This window comes from Musa acuminata, chromosome BXJ3-3, assembly GCF_036884655.1.
Source record: "Musa acuminata AAA Group cultivar baxijiao chromosome BXJ3-3, Cavendish_Baxijiao_AAA, whole genome shotgun sequence".
Classification (NCBI taxonomy): domain Eukaryota; kingdom Viridiplantae; phylum Streptophyta; class Magnoliopsida; order Zingiberales; family Musaceae; genus Musa; species Musa acuminata.
Window position 1 is genome coordinate 29468240 of NC_088351.1, and position 19260 is coordinate 29487499.

Sequence of the window (19260 nt, forward strand, 5' to 3'; positions counted from 1 at the left end):
ACATATTTTGGTCGAGAGAGAGAGAGAGAGGTTGGCGTTAGGCTGACATATGTGAGGAAATGGATGTGGTCATATTTGAAGTGTGGGCACGGGAGAGGAGCTTGGGATGTTATGGTTACTTTTAGAGTAGAATTTAGCACATAGAGACTTTACCACTATTTATTTTTGATGAAATAACATGTAAATATATTAACCAATGATTAACTACTTTGATATTTATCCTTGTAAATTTAAGTTATGATGTGTATGTATATACATATGTCCCAACAAAATCTTTGAACTTAATATATCTACAATCTTAGAAAGGAAAATATCTACAAGCTTTGAGCACAATCAATTATTCTACAAAGAACAAATGCAAGTCTGGACGATTCATATCGGAATCAATCAACCAACAGAGGAACGTAGGAGTCCAAAGAATCTAAACAAGCGGAGAAATCTTTACATACAAATTCATCAAAAACGAACAACAATGTAGTTAAACGCTACCTCGCACTACAGTCCAACAGTGATCACACTCCACCACCCTAGCAAGATCCAAAAAATACATATTTCTCCAACAATTACGCAGGCATACATAAAAAAATACAGCGAAAGAAAAGTCAGATCGAACAAACGACAAGAATAAAGCACCAAGACAAACACATTACAATCGATCACAAGGAGCCTGGACTAGTCATTGAAATGCTCATTCGGTCCTCAGAAACCCAACCTTGCTATTCCGCATGAACTGTCATCAGCTGTCTCTTCAAGTAGTTGTATGGACGATTCCTGCACCTAGGATATTTTATATGGAGCAAAGAAGCTTAAGCCAGGAAATAGCACCCCGATGTTTCTCGTCAATTAGAGAACTGGAATCTGCCGGTTGGTTTTCTTTTCCTCCATCCCTTTAAGTATTAAAGATGCAAACTTAGTTAAGAATGGATAATCCAATATTACGGTATAAGAAAGACAATGACTTACAAATGCAGCATAATAGAAGAGTGTGAGTACTGCAAAGCCGACAAAACCATACTGAAATACATTATACCTGCAAATTGGAAGTTTGAACCATATCCATTAGCAAAATAAAATTGGGTCATATAATGTTCTGGCTTGATATAATCAAGTCTAAGTTAAGCATATAGATGTAGCGGTTACCCACTTGTACAGGTACTTGATTCCGCGAAGAGACTGCAATGTATGGCCAAATATTTCCTGTGCAGCAGTTGCTTGTGAATAGTAAGCAAAAGCGGAAGCGCAGAACTGAATCACACTGCACGGAGAATCAAAGAATATTAGAACCACCTGTTCCACGTAGAAATTCAAAACTGGCATGGTGTAGTTATCGACCTAAAGGCTCATGCTTTTGATATTAAATGAAACAAAGGAAAATTGTATAAGAAATATTAAAAAAACATATCAAAAGTAACAAACTATTTATGACATGTGTGGTTGCCATAATTATGAATTTACTTCCTGACTGTGGAGGAACACATTTAAACAAATACAGCGGAAATTGCTACCTTACAAGGATGTGCCCTACTGTAATGCAAGGATAGGAAAAAGAGCAAGGGTAAGTGAAAGCTGTTGGAAGATAGCCAATCATTGTTAAGGCATAACATTTCTCAAAAACTGTTAAGGTTTTCCAAAGTCCTATTCACTGTTCAAGCTACTCAAACATTACTTTCATTCAAACTATTGATTCTTATATATTCTAAAGAGCAATTAGAATACACAAATGGGGCAGCTGCAGATGCTATTTACAATTATTAATAGGGTCCTCTTCAATTTGGGTGGGACATCACATGGATAACACCAATTACAAATTGAATATTTAATGGTAGAAAACCAATGAAATGAGATTGGATAGGCAGAAAAGCTGTTTCTTATCATCAGCTTCAAAAGAAAAAAGAATAGAACTCAATCCATTATCATGGTTTTGTATGCATGCTTAGGTAACAGACCTGATGGAGCAAAGTAGAATCAATCCCACATTAAAGAGGAATGAGTTCATCAATGTTCCTCCCCACCTGAATCAAGTAAAATTAATGTCAACATCTACATGAGTGAAAAGAGGAATATGGAATTTCAATGAAGAAGTAAAGATTTGTGATGTATTATACTTCATTGGATGGATGGTGAAAAAAACTAATTTCAGACCAAGCATCATTTCACCAGCTATCACTGCAAGAAGAAGGTAAAAGCAGAAAATTGCAAATGCTGCTGTACCAAGCAAACCTGTAGCAGAAAACCCAATAAAAAGTTAGATATATAATTCCTTACTAAAAAGGGAATACAGTATCTGATTGGCAATGTAACATACCCCATACGCTATCCAACTTGATGAACACTTCATTTAAGAAAGGAGAAAGTGGAGGGTTAATTAGCAAGTATATCACAATGTGTGCAACCCAAGCCACCGAAACAATCAACCTGAAAAAAATTGAGAGGGTAGGTTGCAACTAATCATTCTATGATGAAATACATGGACACACATCATGATGAAATTAAATTACTTATTCAAAGATGTGATAAACTCATAGTGATGCAAGAAGATTTGTGAATGTAGAGGACAATAATATGAATGGAAGCTATTAGAACACTGGAATTTGCCTATTGGATTTATGCATAGATATAGGAGAACATGTGTAAATCTCAAGTAAAAGTTTCAAATTCATGGGAGGATATTCCCGGTATGCTAATTGCAATGAATTGTTTGTACATATTTGATGCTAAATAAAATAGTTTACTTCCCAAGATGTCTGCAATGGAAAAAATGTTAACCAATAGAAAGACTATAACGACAGGTAGAAAAAATAACCTAAAAGTACACTAGGCTTAAACTGTTAAATACTTGAACTGAATTATTACAGTTCAGGAATCAATTTGACCAGACAAATTATGTACAAATCTAACTAGAAAAGGCTGAGTAATTAGAATCCAGTTATATACAAAGTCATTTTCTAACTTTAACTGACTAGAAAGTAGAAACCATGAATTGAAGAAGCATATGGCAATCAGCAAATGTTGGGGATGTTACCACATGTTTTGTACGAGTTTTAACAATGTCATCTTGGGAAGCATTAATGACACAATGTATCGGTGTCTTGCTAATGCCTCATCTTATAGTTAGCAGTTGGAGGATATGATGCAACAATAGTTGCCCAAAAACTAGCCATCTGTAGCACATTAGCTAAGTATCTAATGGGATTAGGATATTCTGGCGCATTAAGAGAACCATTTCTGTCCTTTCAGATATTTGATTCCTTTATGTTGCCATGTAGATCCTTCTGCAAGGCAGTCATTCTCCTATAGCCTATTTTTTCCTATTAGTGCCATAGACCCACTACTCAGGCCCCATCTTTATAGTTCATTTACATACAAGGCAATCCCAAAGATCCATCACATGTGCCCTTAGGATCAATATGGTGCATTAAGTGAACAACATATCATCTACTTTGTTGCAGACAGCCCTGAGAGAATCTTACACCCCATCCCTATTATTACAGGCTATGCATGTGAACACAGGTTATCAGATAGCATCTGCTTTCCACCAACTATTAACTTGGTTACATGCAAGTTATTAGCTTTTCTTAGACTTACAAAGATTAACTGTTACTATTGCCCATGTAAAACTGTTTTAAACCTTTTAATATTTGCTTAGCCAGGAAGATGCATTTCCACCTTCAAAACAATCTTGGTATATGAAAAGGTCGACACAACATTCAGCTATTCAACATGAGCTGAAATTGGACATGAATGCTAAAACAACTTAACAACAACCTTATTTTGCTGAACAAGTATCAATGCTTATGAGGATTATCAATTGGCAGTGAAAGCATAGAAACATCAAGAGAAGCAGGAATTATAACATAAATATTAGCAAGCAATCACTTTGCTATGACACATCGTAAAGTGATGTTAAATTTATTTTTTTCAAATCTTTTAAAAACCAACAGCACATACCCAACAACACCAAGTACAAATTTTGCTAAGTAGCCAAGAACTGTTAAAGCCCAGACAGTCTCTGCCTGCACAGAAATGAAGCAAAACATCAGGCAATATAACATAATATGATCAAGACGTATAAAACATGTTTTTTGAATTGTTCTAACCTGCTCTCCTTGAGGATACATTTCCTCCAGAGCTTTCATGTCATCTTCCAAGAGAAACAACTCCTAGTAGTACAATAGTTGGAGGAAAAAGAAATACTTTGAGGACAATAACAAAAGAGAAGTCATTTCTTATTTGTTGTAGAGATCATCAAATAAAGTAGTACCAAAATATCCAGAGAACAAAGACAATAGATACCTAGCTTCCATAGAAATAAAGTATTATGTGAAACAACAAAGTTTAAGGTACTAAACCTAATTCAAAACATTAAATTGAATCCTATGTTCCATCATTAATTCAATTGGGCAAAATCATTTTCCCCCATGGAATATAATTAAAAGAAAATGTGGTGGAGAATATGACCAAATAACACCATTCCACCATGAAATAAAGGCCTCATAGTCTAAAGCAATATTTCAGAAACCTAAATTTAGAATCTATTTAAGATGAAACCCAACACAAGAAGCCCTAGCAGCCATTTAAGCAAGATGCAGTCAAGCATAACAAAAAAGGCACCAAGAGATTAAAAAAAAACAAATTTTCTTTCATTATATTAAACTGGATATGAGATGCTATTACACGTATTAAAACCTGAGGGCTATCATCTGTGCAACAATGTGCTAACCATTAAGATGTCTCAACATAAATGATTCCAAGTAGTTTTACACCATGCTCTGTGCTCCTAAATGAAGATGATAGACCAAGATGGGGGCAAAGCTGAAACAATATGGTTATGCCAAGAAGGTAGACCATGATGCTTGTTACATTTCTTAGGCAATTAATCGGAAGACTGAAAGAGCAGGAGAGGGAATATGGCTGTTCATGTCAAAGCATTAATGTAAAGTGAGAATGGCAAAAAAAAAACTCCAAAGCTTTTGAATAAACCTGTGAATTACAGGTACGAGAGCAAGTGATAGCCAGTACGAATGAATTTGTAATAAATTTGATCCGTGAGAAGGGTTATGAATTCCTTCTGAGAATAAAATTGATGCTGAATGGAGAGGAGAGAAAGGCAAAGAAAGAGATCAACATTATAGAAGAGAACAGCTTATCCAATGTGGCAACACACAGTAAAGAATTTAATAAATATTTTTAAACATAAAGGTATGTAAGATAATAATGTCTCCTTACAATCCAAATGAGAGATGATAAGGCGTCATCTAAAAGTTGAGAGCAACTGATGAGTCAGAAATTAGTAGGCCAAGAAAACTTTGATATTGTATAGCTGAAAACTAAGGACTCACAAGAAAGCTTGACTAAAATAATTGCCCTGTGGTATATGAGTTCAGAAAAGGATTTTATACTGCAAAAACGAACGCTACTCCCTACAATAAGATGAGGAATTTGGCACATAGGTCCTAGACTTAAGTCCATAATTGTACCCATTAGTATAACAAAAGATTTCAAATAGGCAACATTAAAATATGATAACTGTCAGCAAGTGAAAAATTCAAATAAGTTGAATTATTCTTTATTATATTTGAGAACATTTTTGCAAAAGGTGTGCCTAGTAGGATTGCTCTTTTGCTATATGGGTAACCCAGGTTAGAGTCACGAAAACAATTTTACATTGTAGGGGAAAGGTTGTGTACACTGATCCTCCTAGTCTCAAGATTGGGTTCATCAAATTTCTATGCTTGAGAAAAAAATTGTAAGCAAAAATATTCAAGGCCTATTCTTGGCCATCTGGCATGTCATAATATATGAAGACAACCAATTGATGAAGTTGACATAACCATTTTGAGAAGGTAAAGGATGATTAGCCCAAACCTGTAATTATACCCAATAAAATTTCCCAACTTAACAAGAGATTACAGCAAAGAGAAAATGTTTCGAAGAACTAGAGAAGTTTTACAAAATTAATAATTACGTGACTGCATCTGCAGGTAATGAAGCAGAAACCAACCGAGTAAATATACCTTTTCAGCTTCCTTCAGATTTTTGCGCCATTTTCTTCCCTTAGATCCACTTCTCTCCTCCTGATGGAGAGTTTCAATTGTTTTCTTCAGTTCTCTAGCTTTCTTTCCCAAATCAGTTGCCCCCTAAAATATCCAGCATACACACACAAAACATAGCTATTTATACGAACCCAATGAATGTTCAAAGAGTTGCATGTAATGGCTGACTTCTAGAGGGAAGATACTAGAAACCTTTATATACTGTGAGCGAGTAATGACAGCCTTGGGACGCCGTATGAATGAAAATATGAGGCCCAGTGGAAGACAAGCAATTCCAACTCCACCAAATATCTAGCACGGTAGACTAAGATAAGAAATTTGCTAATAATAGTGATGAGAGATATTAGACACAACTGCAGTATAGAAGTTCCTCTTCTAAATTTGACTATTTATGAGAAGACACTGCACTTTATGTTGGACAGACAAAGTGGAATCCACAGTAATCCCCTATAATTACATTGAAGATATTTGGGAGGAAATAGTTGTATCAGCTGATAATCTAATGACAAAATGCTATTAATCATAGAAAGTAGTTGATAATAACAAAGTCAGTGTTCTTGGCAACATCAAATGCCAAGACAATATAGAAAAAGATTTGTCCAATTAGAAAAGCCACACAGAGATATACTCCAGAATCTATAGGGAAAGATAAAGGATCTATTTTTGATATCCTTAACAAAAATATGTCATAAACCTATAATGTGTCACATGTGATGTATTTAAAAGAACTTGATGGTGATCTTGTTATCACAAAATTTATAGAACAGAAAGGTTAAAACACAATAAGTATTGATGAAAATTTACATGGGATACCATAATCACCGAGTAAAGCTTTACTTCAAAGAAACATAGTCTATGATAAAGGACCTAATAACTTTAGGGAAAAGAAGAAAAGAAAAGAAGCCTACTGTAAAAAGCACTGATCCAACAATGGTTGCAAGAGCAACCACGTATTCTGGGAAGCTGGTTCGCATTGTCCAAGTTTTTTCTGAAGTAGCAGGTGCTATATAGGCATCACACTGATGAAAAGAAGCCACAATGAGAGCATTAGAGAAAATAATAACAAATCCTTACTGCCAACCACTAAAAAATTCAAAATCTGTAGCCACTACTAGGAAGAAAGGCACAAATAAATATATGACTGGAAGCATGCAACACTATACATGTAAGTAGACAAACATATTATTCAGATGTATCTCTACACCAGTATGCTAGTTCATGTGTAGGTAGACATATAAGTAAAAGAACAGGCATTAAAAATGACTTTTTGAAAGAAACACTTTAACAATGAAGAAATACATATATGGGAAGCAACTTAAAGCAGTATTTTGTAAGAAAGTGGAACATCACCAGGCGACTTGAGCTTATACAAGGTTGAGATCTCGAGAATCCTGTCCAAGAACTTGGGAAACTTTCCGCTGACGAAGAGAGATGCCTAACAGTAAAGTCCACTTTACCTACTAGTCCTGGTACCATGAGAGAAAATATAGATCAGGAGAGCATTACATTAGTCACTGGAAAAGTACAGGCATATGAATGCAACGTGTGAAACTAAAACAGAAGTATTAGCATAGATAGTAAATGTTATGCCAATACACCTTTTTTAACTACCAGATACTTAACCATGCATTTTAGTATATAAATAGATGTTTGAAATTTTTTACCTATTTAATAAGTCGCACAGGTAGCTTTGAAGGTTTACTATGACTGACGCTTTCATAGAAGACTTAGATTCCCTTTTTCCTATATCTCCAGAACAATCACAATTACTATATATCCTTTTCCTATGAAAAGAAATAAGAATAGAGTAATCCTAGAAACATCACAGGATTGTTATCATGTAGCATATGCTGGTAGAGTATGAACCATGCTAGTCATTGAACCAAAGAAGACTTGTATGTAGGAGTCTGAGAAGTTAAGAATTTATCCACCTAGTTTCATCCTTCAAAGATGGTAGAAGACTTGACTGGAACAAAAGAAAATTTTGACTTTATAATGATGCCCTAAAAACTTATTTCACCAGCATTTTCTAATATCAGTTCCACTATAATAACATATATGACTAAAGAAAAAGGTGAGAATCTAAACTAGTTCAAAACTGAACATTAAGGTGCATATCAATATGAGGTGAGACATTTGAGTGAATGTATAATTGACTGGATAAATTATGGTGTCAAAGTTGACCTCTCGATCTGAAGTTTAAGTTTCTTAAAGGGTATTCACCTCGTTATTAAGGGATATGTAATTACTCCTTGTTTTGTTTGATAACAGAAGAATTGATCTTCACTTCACCAATAGATAGCAATACAAATGAGAGCATTCGAGTTCAATGACCTGCTGAATCTTGTTTATTAGACTTTATACTCTCTGCACTTTAGAGTGCGTATTCCCTCCGTCAATGAACACATGACAAATTGACTGAACTAAAAGTCAACCCATCATATTCATACATGAAAGCCCCTAACTTCAATTACCTAATGAAACTTATAAGTGCAACTTAAATCAACCATATCTTTTTCACTTCTCAAAACCAACAGACAAAAGCACACTGCAACGAGGACAACTTCCATAAAGAAAAAGAAAGATCTGCAAACGGGATCTGACCATAGAGAATTCCAAGCAGAAGCCCACAGACGATGGCCGAGGTCACGACCCACAACAGCGCGCTCTTCAACCGCTTCCCGATGCCTCTGCAACCAGAACCACGCATCAATTGTCAAACCCTCGGCGTCACGACAAAATGTAATTCAAACATGCAGCATTGGCGAAAAGGAGGTGACGAAAATTCACTCACTTATCCTGGTCGCCCTCGTAGTAGAACATGGCGAAGGGGATGACGAAGAAGACGAGGATGGCATCGGCGATGTAGACGGCGAGCCAGAGCTGCTTCATTGGGAGGGTGAGGGAGCATGCACCGTTATAGATGGCGTGCCGGCAGGCCTGGCGGTTGGCGACGTCGGCGGGTAGCATGAGGATGGAGATCGCGGCGATCGAGATGCCAAGGACGACGACGAGCTTGGGGAAGTAGGCCTGGTTGTGGTCGTCCGGGTGCTGATAGTTGACGAGGAGGTAGACGCTCACCAGGAGCACCAGCGCAGATACCACCACCGCCACGATCAGCAGCGCCAGGTTGAAATCCCCCATCCTTCCTCCTCTCCCTCTTCCACCACCACACCGCAACGCCGACGCCGGATCTCGATTAGGTCGAGATCCGGATCGAGATCGAGGACGATCTGCTTCCAAGAATCAAACGGGAAACGGGGGAATGGGAATGGGGTGTTCGATCGATCTCCGAAGAAGATTGCCGACTTGGCGTTTGTCCAAATGACGGGGATGGGAATGTGGAAGAGAAGACCGAAGAGATGAACGGGGGAGAGAGGAAGTGGTTGGCCGAAGGCTAGGCTGGCAACACGCTCAGATTGGGTGTCGGGTACCAGGGGGAGGTATAAAACTGGTTTCCCCTCCCGTTTCACACAATAAGTTGGGCCTAAACATGGGCCTCAGATCGGCCCAATGTTAAGCCTCTTGTCTCTTCTCTGTGCATTGCATGTAGAAAGGTTGTGTATGCCAAATTCTGATTTTAATTATTATTATTATTATTATTATTATTATATACACACTCTCTCTCTCTTAATTGGGCTTAAAGAGAAGTCCAAAAGGCTCGTTAGGCCTGTCATCGAGTTCTTAGAGCCGAATTGCTTCATCTCCCCTCCGCCGCCGCCTTACCAAGGTCGAAGCAATTGGGGTTCAGGGGAAGCGAAAGCTGCGGAGGAAGGTACTATTCGGAGGTCAAACCCTGACTTTTAAGTTAAGAATCCCTGGTTTTGTAACCCTAGCTGGAATTTTGAGGGCGACAAGGCGAGATCGGTGACATGTCGAGCACCGTGGACGCAGCGGGGGAGCCGATCCCGACGTCGGCCGTCCTCATGGCGGCCGCCAAGCACATCTCCCAGCGCTGCCGGGCGGAGAACGTGGCCTTCATCAAGTGCAAGAAGAAGGACGCGAACCCGGAGAAGTGCCTCGATAAGGGCCGCCAGGTCACTAGTTGCGTGCTAAACCTGTAAGTATTCCATGCATTTAGTGTAGTTACCTCGCTCTCTGTTACGTTGATCTTCGAGTTTCTTTCTTCTTATTATTCCCTTTATGCGTACGTCCGTGTTGTTCTATAGATCTTCATTTTTGTATTTGGCTATATGTGGAAAAAATTGGATTTTTGATGTATGCAGAAGAAGAAATTAGGTTAAAACTGCTATCTTCATTCTATGCGATCTGATAATTGTCCGCTCTTTATACCATACCCTATTCCATGTTCTACAATATGCTCCATCTTTCGAGATAAAAACAAAGCCATGAGCCTGTCATGTCATCAAAATTGTTGAAAGTTATTACAACAATGATATAGCTAGAAACACAGACCACTATAGTGTAAATGACAGTGATACATGAACTATGAAATGCATCATTAAACTATACTTACTGAAGTCAAAATTGAAGAGAATAAAGAGTTATAGAGATCATTTGATCCCATTTCTGGATCAGAATTGGTCTGATCCCCTTGATTTCTTTGTCACCCCATCTGTCATCCCAGAATAGGGTGGGATCAGCAGAAAATTGGCCCAAACAACTTACCTGGCTAATGATGATTCGGCTTGGGATCCCTAAGTATTTTAAATGATGACATCAATGAATTTGCCTCTTGTTGTCTCCCCTTGCCCCACTCAAGTGCACCCCTTATCTTTTCTTGTGGCTAACCTGACGTTGGTCAGGTGTTGGATCTGCCATTTCCTTGCTTTAGCCAAAGATAGGCAATATCATCATCTAGTTAGGCTTGGATACTCTTAATTTAGTAGCACAGAGTTGGATTTCCATTAGTGTCTATAACAAAATGCAATTGTATAGGAGTGAATACCAGAGGTACATTTTAGGAGTTGGTGAGGATGCGAGATGATGACAATGGTTGCGATCCACTCTGATTTGAAATCAAGAAAAGGAGCGGTTTATGCATGAGGTTCCCATCAGCATTGAGTCTAGGGAACGTCAGTGTACAGAGTTACTTTGCGAGCAAAAAGTTTTCTTAATGCAAAACTTGAACATCCACATCGGAAAGGAGCAACCTTACCATGACACTAATGCTTGAACTTGAGATGAGGCTTCAATAGGAGAGTAGGAAGATTGCTAGATCATTTGTTGAGAATTAAAAGGCACATGGGTTTTCTGCCAACCTTTTCCAAATGTTCTACAACATCTATACACAAGTGATGGAAGATGGAGAAAATGGTGGGATGTGTTCTGAGCCAAGTTTTGGGCAAGAGGATTCACTCTTATGTCACCAATAAAAAACAAGGTTTTAATTCTTTTACAAGTGGGCTACACTATATAGATTATTTTTACCATCGGAAGCATTGCATCTTGATCAGTACAAAATATCCTCAATTTCCATATAATTGTGTTAATCATGTCTTATTTTAATCTAATATTCAGAATTTATTCTTTTTGTGCATATGGTGCCGTAGTAACCGGCTAAATCATTAAGCTACTTACAATCACTAATTCAGAGAACTATTAGTTCAACCCTTGTAAGTTTATGCTTTTATTATATAAGAAACTTTTGGAAGTTTCTGAAAGCAGATTATTCAGAGCACCAAAGTATTTAGGAGAAGTTTTTCCCTAGAAAAACATAATCCAATGTTCTTATAATAATTTAATTGCAGGTGACCTTGCTGATATCACTTCTTGATCTCATTGCTGTTTATTACCATCAGTGATCTCTACAACTATTTGCACCTAGATCAAGGGAAAATTTTGAGTAATCAATCTTAGACAGATGATGTCATTCTAATATTTAAATTTTGCATTTCAACTACTTTGAAATATGGTGAACATGTTGTGTATGTATATGGCCTATTTACGTGTACATGTTTTTTAGTATCATGTCATATGGTTGGGACAACATATCATGCAAGGGTGATGGTGGCTTTGTATAGAACTTGAAAGGACACTCATGCATATATTTGTTAAAGACCTTTATGAATACCTTTTTGTTACAGTTATGAGTCTCAGAATATTCTTCTACTTTATTATAGTTGCTGAAATGGTCAGAGCTTCACATGCTATATTATGTTCTGTGCATGTGCAATATGTTCATCGTCTTTGTCATCAGAATATATATTGAAGTTCTTATCATCTTTGTCATCGGAATGTGCCAGTTTGATAGATATTTGGACGGTTCAATTGTGTGAGATAATAGCTTGGTCAACTGTGTTAAAATATTGGACAGAAAACATAAGGGAGATAGTCATGTAAAAGGTGAAGAGAGCCATGAGGCCATCCAAATAGTTAGCAGACAAGGACTAGGAAAGAACTTTTTTCTTTTGCTTTTTTCACCTTTTGTCATCCAGGTAGTGGAAATCTGAAATTAGAGCTAAGAATAGAAAACTTGTTGTGTTAGCCTCCTGGGTTCTGAATGATTCACGGAGTTGGTAGCATGTTTCCATTTGTACCAGCTAATATATTTCTGTCACTATGAAAATTCATTCACAATTTGGTATTCTTGATTGGACAACTTCTGTTAGCCTATATAAATCATTGCACATCTGTTGGAAAAAGTTTAGCTTTCTTTTATTAAGCATTAAATCTCTTCATGAGTTCAATATTATCTTTTTAACTTTCAAATTGTTATTTTTCTCAAGAGAATAAGCTAGTGATGAAGCTATCATTCAACTAAAGATCATTTCTTGTAGGCTGAAAGAACTCCACCAGAAGTGCCCTAAAGAGATGGATGCTTATGCAGGCTGCATGAATTACTACACCAATGAGTTCGATTTGTGTAGGAAAGAGCAGGAAGCATTCGAGAAGGCAAGCCTGTTGTCCAAGTAGTCCTGGGAGACTGCGTCCTATGATCTTCAAATAATTCAAGAGAAAACCAATCTTTGGTTTCCTCCATTTTCTTTTGCCACAGGAGGAACTGTCTTTGGCATCATAATAATCCTTCACTGGGAATGATACCTTTAGTTCTTTCGGTGCCATCCATGCTGGATTTTGTTTCTTCAATTACTTTCTATTTGAACGGTGTTGCTTGAGATATTGAGGTGTTAGCTGGAAAAACAAACTCTCGTGACTGTGTTTCCTTGATTGATTCATCATGTAGCTCTAAGCTTTTTTACTTGTTACTGTCTTGAGGGAAGATCCAAATTTGAAAAATGTTTCTGTTTTCTGATACTGAATCCTGGATTACGGTGACTTCACTAATCTTTTCAAAACGATGTGCAGAGCATACTGTAACAGAGGCGCAGACCAATGAGGATTTCTGAAACCAAACTGCCATAATTAGCATATCGGATACTCGAAGAACTGCAAGGTATTTATATGTGCATTGTTAGTGCAGATTGTTTCTCAATTTTTTGTCTCTCTTTTCTTCTTTGTTTGTGATCAATGTGATTGCTCCAATAGCTTTTGGTTCCTCCAGTTTTCTCAAGTGTCTTCCAGTAAATAGCACCATCTCTGGCTCAAGTCCATTCCATCCCTTGTTTTGATCATTCATCAATTTCAATAAACAAATATTTGGAAGTTCATAGCTTCCTGTATTGTACAAATAACATTTCAGATTGCTTAGGTTTTTAATTTGGTATTCGGAGGAACGATCAATCATCGTACGTAAAAGAAGTTGTCATGTCAACTTGAATGATTGATGTTTTTAATTTGGTATTCGAAGGAACAATCAATCAATCAACATAGTAAAAGGTGTCATGTTAACTTGAATGATTGATCGTTGATTGAAAGAACTTACGGTGTTTGAGGCAAGTGACTCCGCTTGACCAAGGATAAGGTCCTGCAAGTCATCTTGACCACCCAATGCAACCGTGAGCTTCTTGTTAGAGTGTTTATTCCTCGGCTACCACATTGTGCATGATGAACAGAACGAACAGTGCAGGGCTGTTGAAAGCAACACTGTAAGCGAACAGTTCCAGGGAAGAACGGAACTTTTGCCATGAACAATCACCAAAATGGAAGGGGAGACGAAACATCCTCATCTCGTAATACTCAACCACGAGACTCTAATTGCTTTGTATCCCTTGCTGTGATCAATAATTGAAGCCATCTCTTGTCGAGCTGCACATTTTGATCGTTCTCTTCTCACTTCACTATATAGTTGTCTCAGCCAATCGACCTCTGCAGGCAATCAGTCTTCACTTAGACAATGCATCCCTTTCTACCTCGGTTATCCTTCTTCCTCATCCTCCATCTCTACTTTCTGCCGTCATCCTCTCTCTTCGATGGTGATCTGATGCTTCCAGGTCCAACTATGTCATTGGAACACTTGGACCCCACTCTCCCCCCTGCCCTGCCTAGCCAGCCCGCGTACTGCTCGGTCGTCGTCCTCCAACAGGACTTCGCCGACACCGTCGGTTCGCCGCCGGTCTCCGTCAACTACACCCACCCCCCGGACTGCCCCTTCCCTTGGACGCGCGTGGTCCTCGGACTGTCCCTCGCCGTCTCCGGCCCCCAGGAGTCCCGCGTCGGCGCCGTCTGGATCGACGGCGTCGAGGTCCTCCGCACCATCACTCCCATCCCCATGGCCCCTGGCGCCTTCTGGCGCATCGACAAGGACGTCACCCGCTACGCCGCCCTTTTCCGCCGCCTGGCAAACGGTGGCGGGGTCGTGTCCATGATGCTTGAGAACTCTATCGCCGTCCTACCTGGCGTCTTCAGCGCCAACGTTTCCCTCCGTTACTACCGCGGACCGCTCGACGACGGCCAGGCGGCGTCGATGCCCGACGTGGCGCACCCCTCCATCAGATCCCTCTACCACGAGCCCGCCGACGTCGTCCTCCCCGTCTCCAAGCCCGATGGGTACGACGGCTCCGGGTTTTGGCATCGTATCGACAGCGAGACCGGCGTCGAGGCCACCACCGTTGTCATCCCCAGAAACGCCTACCGGGCCGTCCTTGAGATCTTTGTGTCGTATCATGGCGACGAGGACACATGGTACACTAATCCGCTACGATCAGAATATCTTCGCCAGCCTACGACGGCCAAGTTGTCGGCTTCGCGGGCCAACGGCGCGTTCCGCCAGGTCTATGCGACCATCGACGGGCGGTACGTGGGCGGGCGCGTGCCCTTCCCGGTCGTCTACCCCAGCGCCATCAACCCCTTCTTCTGGTCCCCTGTGACGGCCATCGGCGCCTTCGACATGCCATCCTACGACCTCGACCTCACGCCGTTCCTGGGGCTGATGCTCGACGGGCGGCCGCACGAGGTGGGGCTGGGCGTGCGCGGAGCCCAACCGCACTGGCTCGTGGCCGCCAACCTCCACCTCTGGATCGACCACTGGTCGGATGCGGTGCAGGCCGGCCCCCTCGAGTATTTCGCGCCGGCCATCCAGATGAACCGCAACGCGCAGTGGCGGAACGTGGACGGCGAGTCGGAGGTCGGGGCGGAGGGGCTCGAGCGGTTCGCCGGGTGGGTGAGCTCGTCGAGGGGCAATCTCACCACCCAGGTGCGGCACAAGACCAAGATGAAGAGCGAGGTGGAGGTGCAGAACCGCGGAACGGCCTCCCAGAGCGACTTCATCTTCAAGGAGCGGACGACGGTGACGGTCCTGAGAGGGAACCAGTGGATGGCCCGGGTGCAAGCGGTGGTGGAGGCGCCCATGCAGGTGCAGACGACGGTACAGAACGCGGTGGGCGCGCCAGCGCTGCAGAAGACGCGGTTCTTCCACCAGCTGATGCAGACGGTGAGCCTGAACGAGGGACAGTCCGGGGCGACGACGACGAGGGAGCTGACGGACCGGCAGGACGCGGAGGGGTCGGCTATGACGAGCGGTGGATGGGGGAGCGGGAAGAGCCGGTCGGCGTACCGGTACAAGGACGGGAGCAGGTGCTACGCTCGCAACGTGAACACGGCCGGCGGAGTCGTCATCCAGGACAAGAAGGCCTCCTGTGCTGCCATGGCCGGCGTCGCCTGAGAGAGAGGATGCATACGCTTGCATGCATGCATGCATACTCCTTTTTAATAAGATTTCCTGCTGCATCTAAATAAATAAATTATAGTATATTAATTAATGAAACATTACACGTATTACTTTTCTCCATTTTAATTTTGCAATATACTTTAATACATTTTTCTGATAGAACTTTTCGATTCTTTCTGTTTTCTGTTTTAGCAACCACCTCGTTGAACTTATAACGGAAACAAAAACGGAAATGGAAACACGAAACAAAGCGACGGAGACAGCAGACGACAGAACGAATCGAAACCCCAATATCGACCGAAGCGAACACCAACGCTATGATCAGTATCTCTTCCTCGCTCCCGATGATTCCCCCACTTGATTTCGATCCGATGTGACGCCTACACTCTCCCTCTTCTCTGAAGTATTGCACGGGTGCACGCCTCTTCGATCTTGATTTCCTCTTCTCTCCATCAAAGTTCGATCTTTGCCCCCTCCATGGCCACCGAAGCCCCCGCCAAGTTCCGCCGGCCGGAGCTCTTCCCCTCCGCCGGCGACCTCAGCGTCGCACAGCACGACGGCCTCCGCTTCTGGCAGTTTATGGTCGCCGGATCCGTCGCCGGCCTCGTCGAGCACACCGCCATGTTTCCCGTTGACACCCTCAAGACCCGGATGCAGGCGGGGTCGCCGCTCGGCATGCGCCAGGCTCTCCGCGCCGTCCTCAGCCTCGAGGGCACCTTCGGCCTCTACCGCGGCCTCGGCGCCATGAGCCTCGGCGCCGGCCCCGCCCACGCCGTCTACTTCTCCGTATATGAGCTCTCCAAGGAGTCTCTCGCCAGGGGAAACCCCAACAATCCGGTCGTCCACGCTGCCTCCGGGGTGCTTGCTACGGTCGTCAGCGACGCCGTGTTCACGCCGATGGACACCGTGAAGCAACGGCTGCAGCTGAAGGGTAGTCCATACAGAGGGGTTATGGACTGCGTCGCCAGGGTTCTGAGGGAAGAGGGTTTTAGGGCGTTCTTCGCTTCGTACAAGACTACCGTGGTGATGAACGCCCCCTACACCGCGGTGCACTTTGCGACATATGAGGCGGCAAAGAGGGGGATGAGGGAGATTTCGCCGGAGATTGCAAGCGACGAGCGACTAGTCGTGCATGCCACTGCTGGCGCTGCTGCGGGTGCCTTGGCGGCGGCTGTCACCACACCGCTCGATGTGGTCAAGACACAGCTACAGTGTCAGGTAAATACTCCAAGCCAATATATACAACCAGTAGCTCAAAGGAAGAATCTTTATGCTCTTATTATAAGCAGCTCTCATCCATAATATTGGTTCAATGAAGTTGTGCTGAATCTATGGAGTATTTTGTGTGCCAACACCGAGGCGTTTGATTTTGTGAACACAGCTATTTGTCTTGTTGTGTGTTGCTGTTAGTACCTTGAACAAAGCTGCAAAATTGTCACCTGATGCATCAGATTTGTACAAATAAGGACTAGAATGATTTGGAAACCATATGGGCACACTATAGCTTCAAATCAGTAGATTTAATCATTATTATGAAAGTTAAGATTCCCTGTGGAGACAGCCACTAGAAGGAGGCATTTATTCTTCATGGCTTTTCAAAGTCTTTGCTTATGATTATGGCCTTTGAAAGTTATGGAACATATTGATGGCTCATGAAAGTCTATGATTATGATTTTCAAATTATTTTACATTTGCCTTAAGGAAATAGATTATGTAGAATTAACTGTTGCACAGTAGCTCAGTGTAAGATTCCTTTAGAGCACTGAGTCCATATGTGAGTGCATCCTTTTCACATGGATCTTTTGACAGATGGAAGCCAAGACAATGACTAGATTCTTATGCTCAGCCTCAAAGAAAATATGCTTTTGCAGAAATCTCTGAAAATAGACCAGCAAAAAGGTTGAGCAAGAATTGAATTTTTATGAACAGAATTTTAATGTGGTATCATCACAATTCTGAGTTATGGGTTCCTTTTACTTACCTAATTTGAGCTGTGGTATCATCCTTCTTCACCAAGCTTGCTTTCCAAGATAATCTCCCAGTCTCGGAAACTAGGTAGGTTTGTTGTTCTGCATAATAGGATAAGCTCTATAGCTCCTAAAGGATAAAGAGTATTACTGGTAACTAGAGTACTAAGATATCGAAAGAATCACTACTACAGGAAGCTACACTTGTGGCAAAAGGAAAATTGGTGTTACTTTGTTTTGGGTTTGTAGTTAGTGATATGTGTCATCTTTGTGATATGATATATGTCTTCCATTTGCTCGTTTATGAAAAAAGATTATATTGTCAGGATTTTTTTAATGCTGTTTTTCTGGCTTTCTTCCCCTTTTGACTTCTTTCAATTCCTCAGTTTCATTTGACTCATTCTGCCACACTATTTATATTATTAGGTTCTCTATGATTTATTTTTAGTTATTGGATAGTACATTTGCATATTCAGCTTTTTTCTGCTATTTGAAGTCGAAGTTGGCTCTTTTTTTTATTTCTCGAGCAGGGTGTTTGCGGTTGCGATAGATTTTCAAGCAGCTCTACAAGTGAGGTTATACGGGCTATAATAAGGCGAGATGGGTATACTGGCCTGATTAGGGGCTGGAAACCTAGAATACTATTTCATGCACCAGCAGCGGCCATTTGCTGGTCTACTTATGAAGCAACCAAGTCATTATTTCAAAAGCTGAATGATGAAAAGTGACCATCTGTCATAAAGAAAATTTTTTCCCCCTTTCGGGTAGTTCTAAATATTATACAGAAACCTACCTTGGCACCAGGATATCTCATAGTCTTCCCCCCACCCCCCCTTTCAATTAGTTCTAAGTCTTATACAGAAATCTGCCTTGTTGCCTGCTAAAAGCAAGCATCTATAATGCATGCTGCTGTGGCTGTTGTTGTCAATGTGGACTTGATATTTACTTATATTAAAAATTATCTGTGAAATTTTCTTCTTGTTAAAATGAATGCTAATGATGCTTGGAGGCCAAGTTGACATAGATTATCATTCTATCATGTAACTGATATGCAATCATTGGACTTGTGCCAAATAAGAGGGACTCAAATTTATTGGCCAGACATGGTAGCAATTATAGTCTCAGATCCAACTGATGATCTTGTTTGGTGATCCAAGAGATGATGTTACTCTCTTTTCAAGGGATGTAAATGGTGGTTCATCAATTGTAGGCTTGTAGTATTCTCAAGCTATGAAGGGTATCATCTTTTGGATTGCTTTGCTCTATTGAC

At 41.0% G+C, this 19260-nt stretch overlaps 4 protein-coding genes across 5 annotated transcripts; 3 read left to right on the top strand and 1 right to left on the bottom strand.

Moving 5' to 3' along the window:
* Positions 1–422: 422 nt before the first annotated feature.
* On the bottom strand, positions 423–9474 carry LOC135633491 (LIMR family protein Os06g0128200-like). The gene is made up of 14 exons (XM_065143012.1): positions 8848–9474; positions 8658–8743; positions 7404–7519; positions 6962–7072; positions 6246–6344; positions 6015–6137; positions 4098–4160; positions 3949–4013; positions 2306–2415; positions 2106–2220; positions 1947–2012; positions 1145–1255; positions 964–1030; positions 423–887 (listed from the first exon to the last, which is right to left on the bottom strand). Exons 1-14 carry the CDS (start codon positions 9195–9197, stop codon positions 840–842), a joined length of 1530 nt encoding a protein of 509 aa, XP_064999084.1. The 5' UTR covers positions 9198–9474; the 3' UTR covers positions 423–839.
* Positions 9475–9683: 209 nt separating this feature from the next.
* On the top strand, positions 9684–13215 carry LOC103978604 (NADH dehydrogenase [ubiquinone] 1 alpha subcomplex subunit 8-B). Of its 2 annotated transcripts, none has more exons than XM_009394450.3 (3): positions 9684–9828; positions 9903–10113; positions 12794–13215. In XM_009394450.3, the coding sequence occupies exons 2-3, from the start codon at positions 9926–9928 to the stop codon at positions 12927–12929; spliced, it is 324 nt and encodes a 107-aa protein (XP_009392725.2). In that variant the 5' UTR covers positions 9684–9828; positions 9903–9925; the 3' UTR covers positions 12930–13215. The 2 variants fall into 2 exon arrangements, with proteins under 2 accessions (XP_009392725.2, XP_009392726.2); XM_009394451.3 differs by having other exon boundaries at positions 9685–9828; positions 9912–10113.
* Positions 13216–14250: 1035 nt separating this feature from the next.
* On the top strand, positions 14251–16017 carry LOC135632515 (peptide-N4-(N-acetyl-beta-glucosaminyl)asparagine amidase A-like). The gene has a single exon (XM_065141130.1). It carries the CDS (start codon positions 14251–14253, stop codon positions 16015–16017), a length of 1767 nt encoding a protein of 588 aa, XP_064997202.1.
* Positions 16018–16289: 272 nt separating this feature from the next.
* LOC103978606 (uncharacterized) lies at positions 16290–18961 on the top strand. Its single transcript, XM_009394453.3, has 2 exons — positions 16290–17241; positions 18521–18961. Exons 1-2 carry the CDS (start codon positions 16501–16503, stop codon positions 18716–18718), a joined length of 939 nt encoding a protein of 312 aa, XP_009392728.2. The 5' UTR covers positions 16290–16500; the 3' UTR covers positions 18719–18961.
* The last annotated feature ends 299 nt before the right edge of the window (positions 18962–19260 follow it).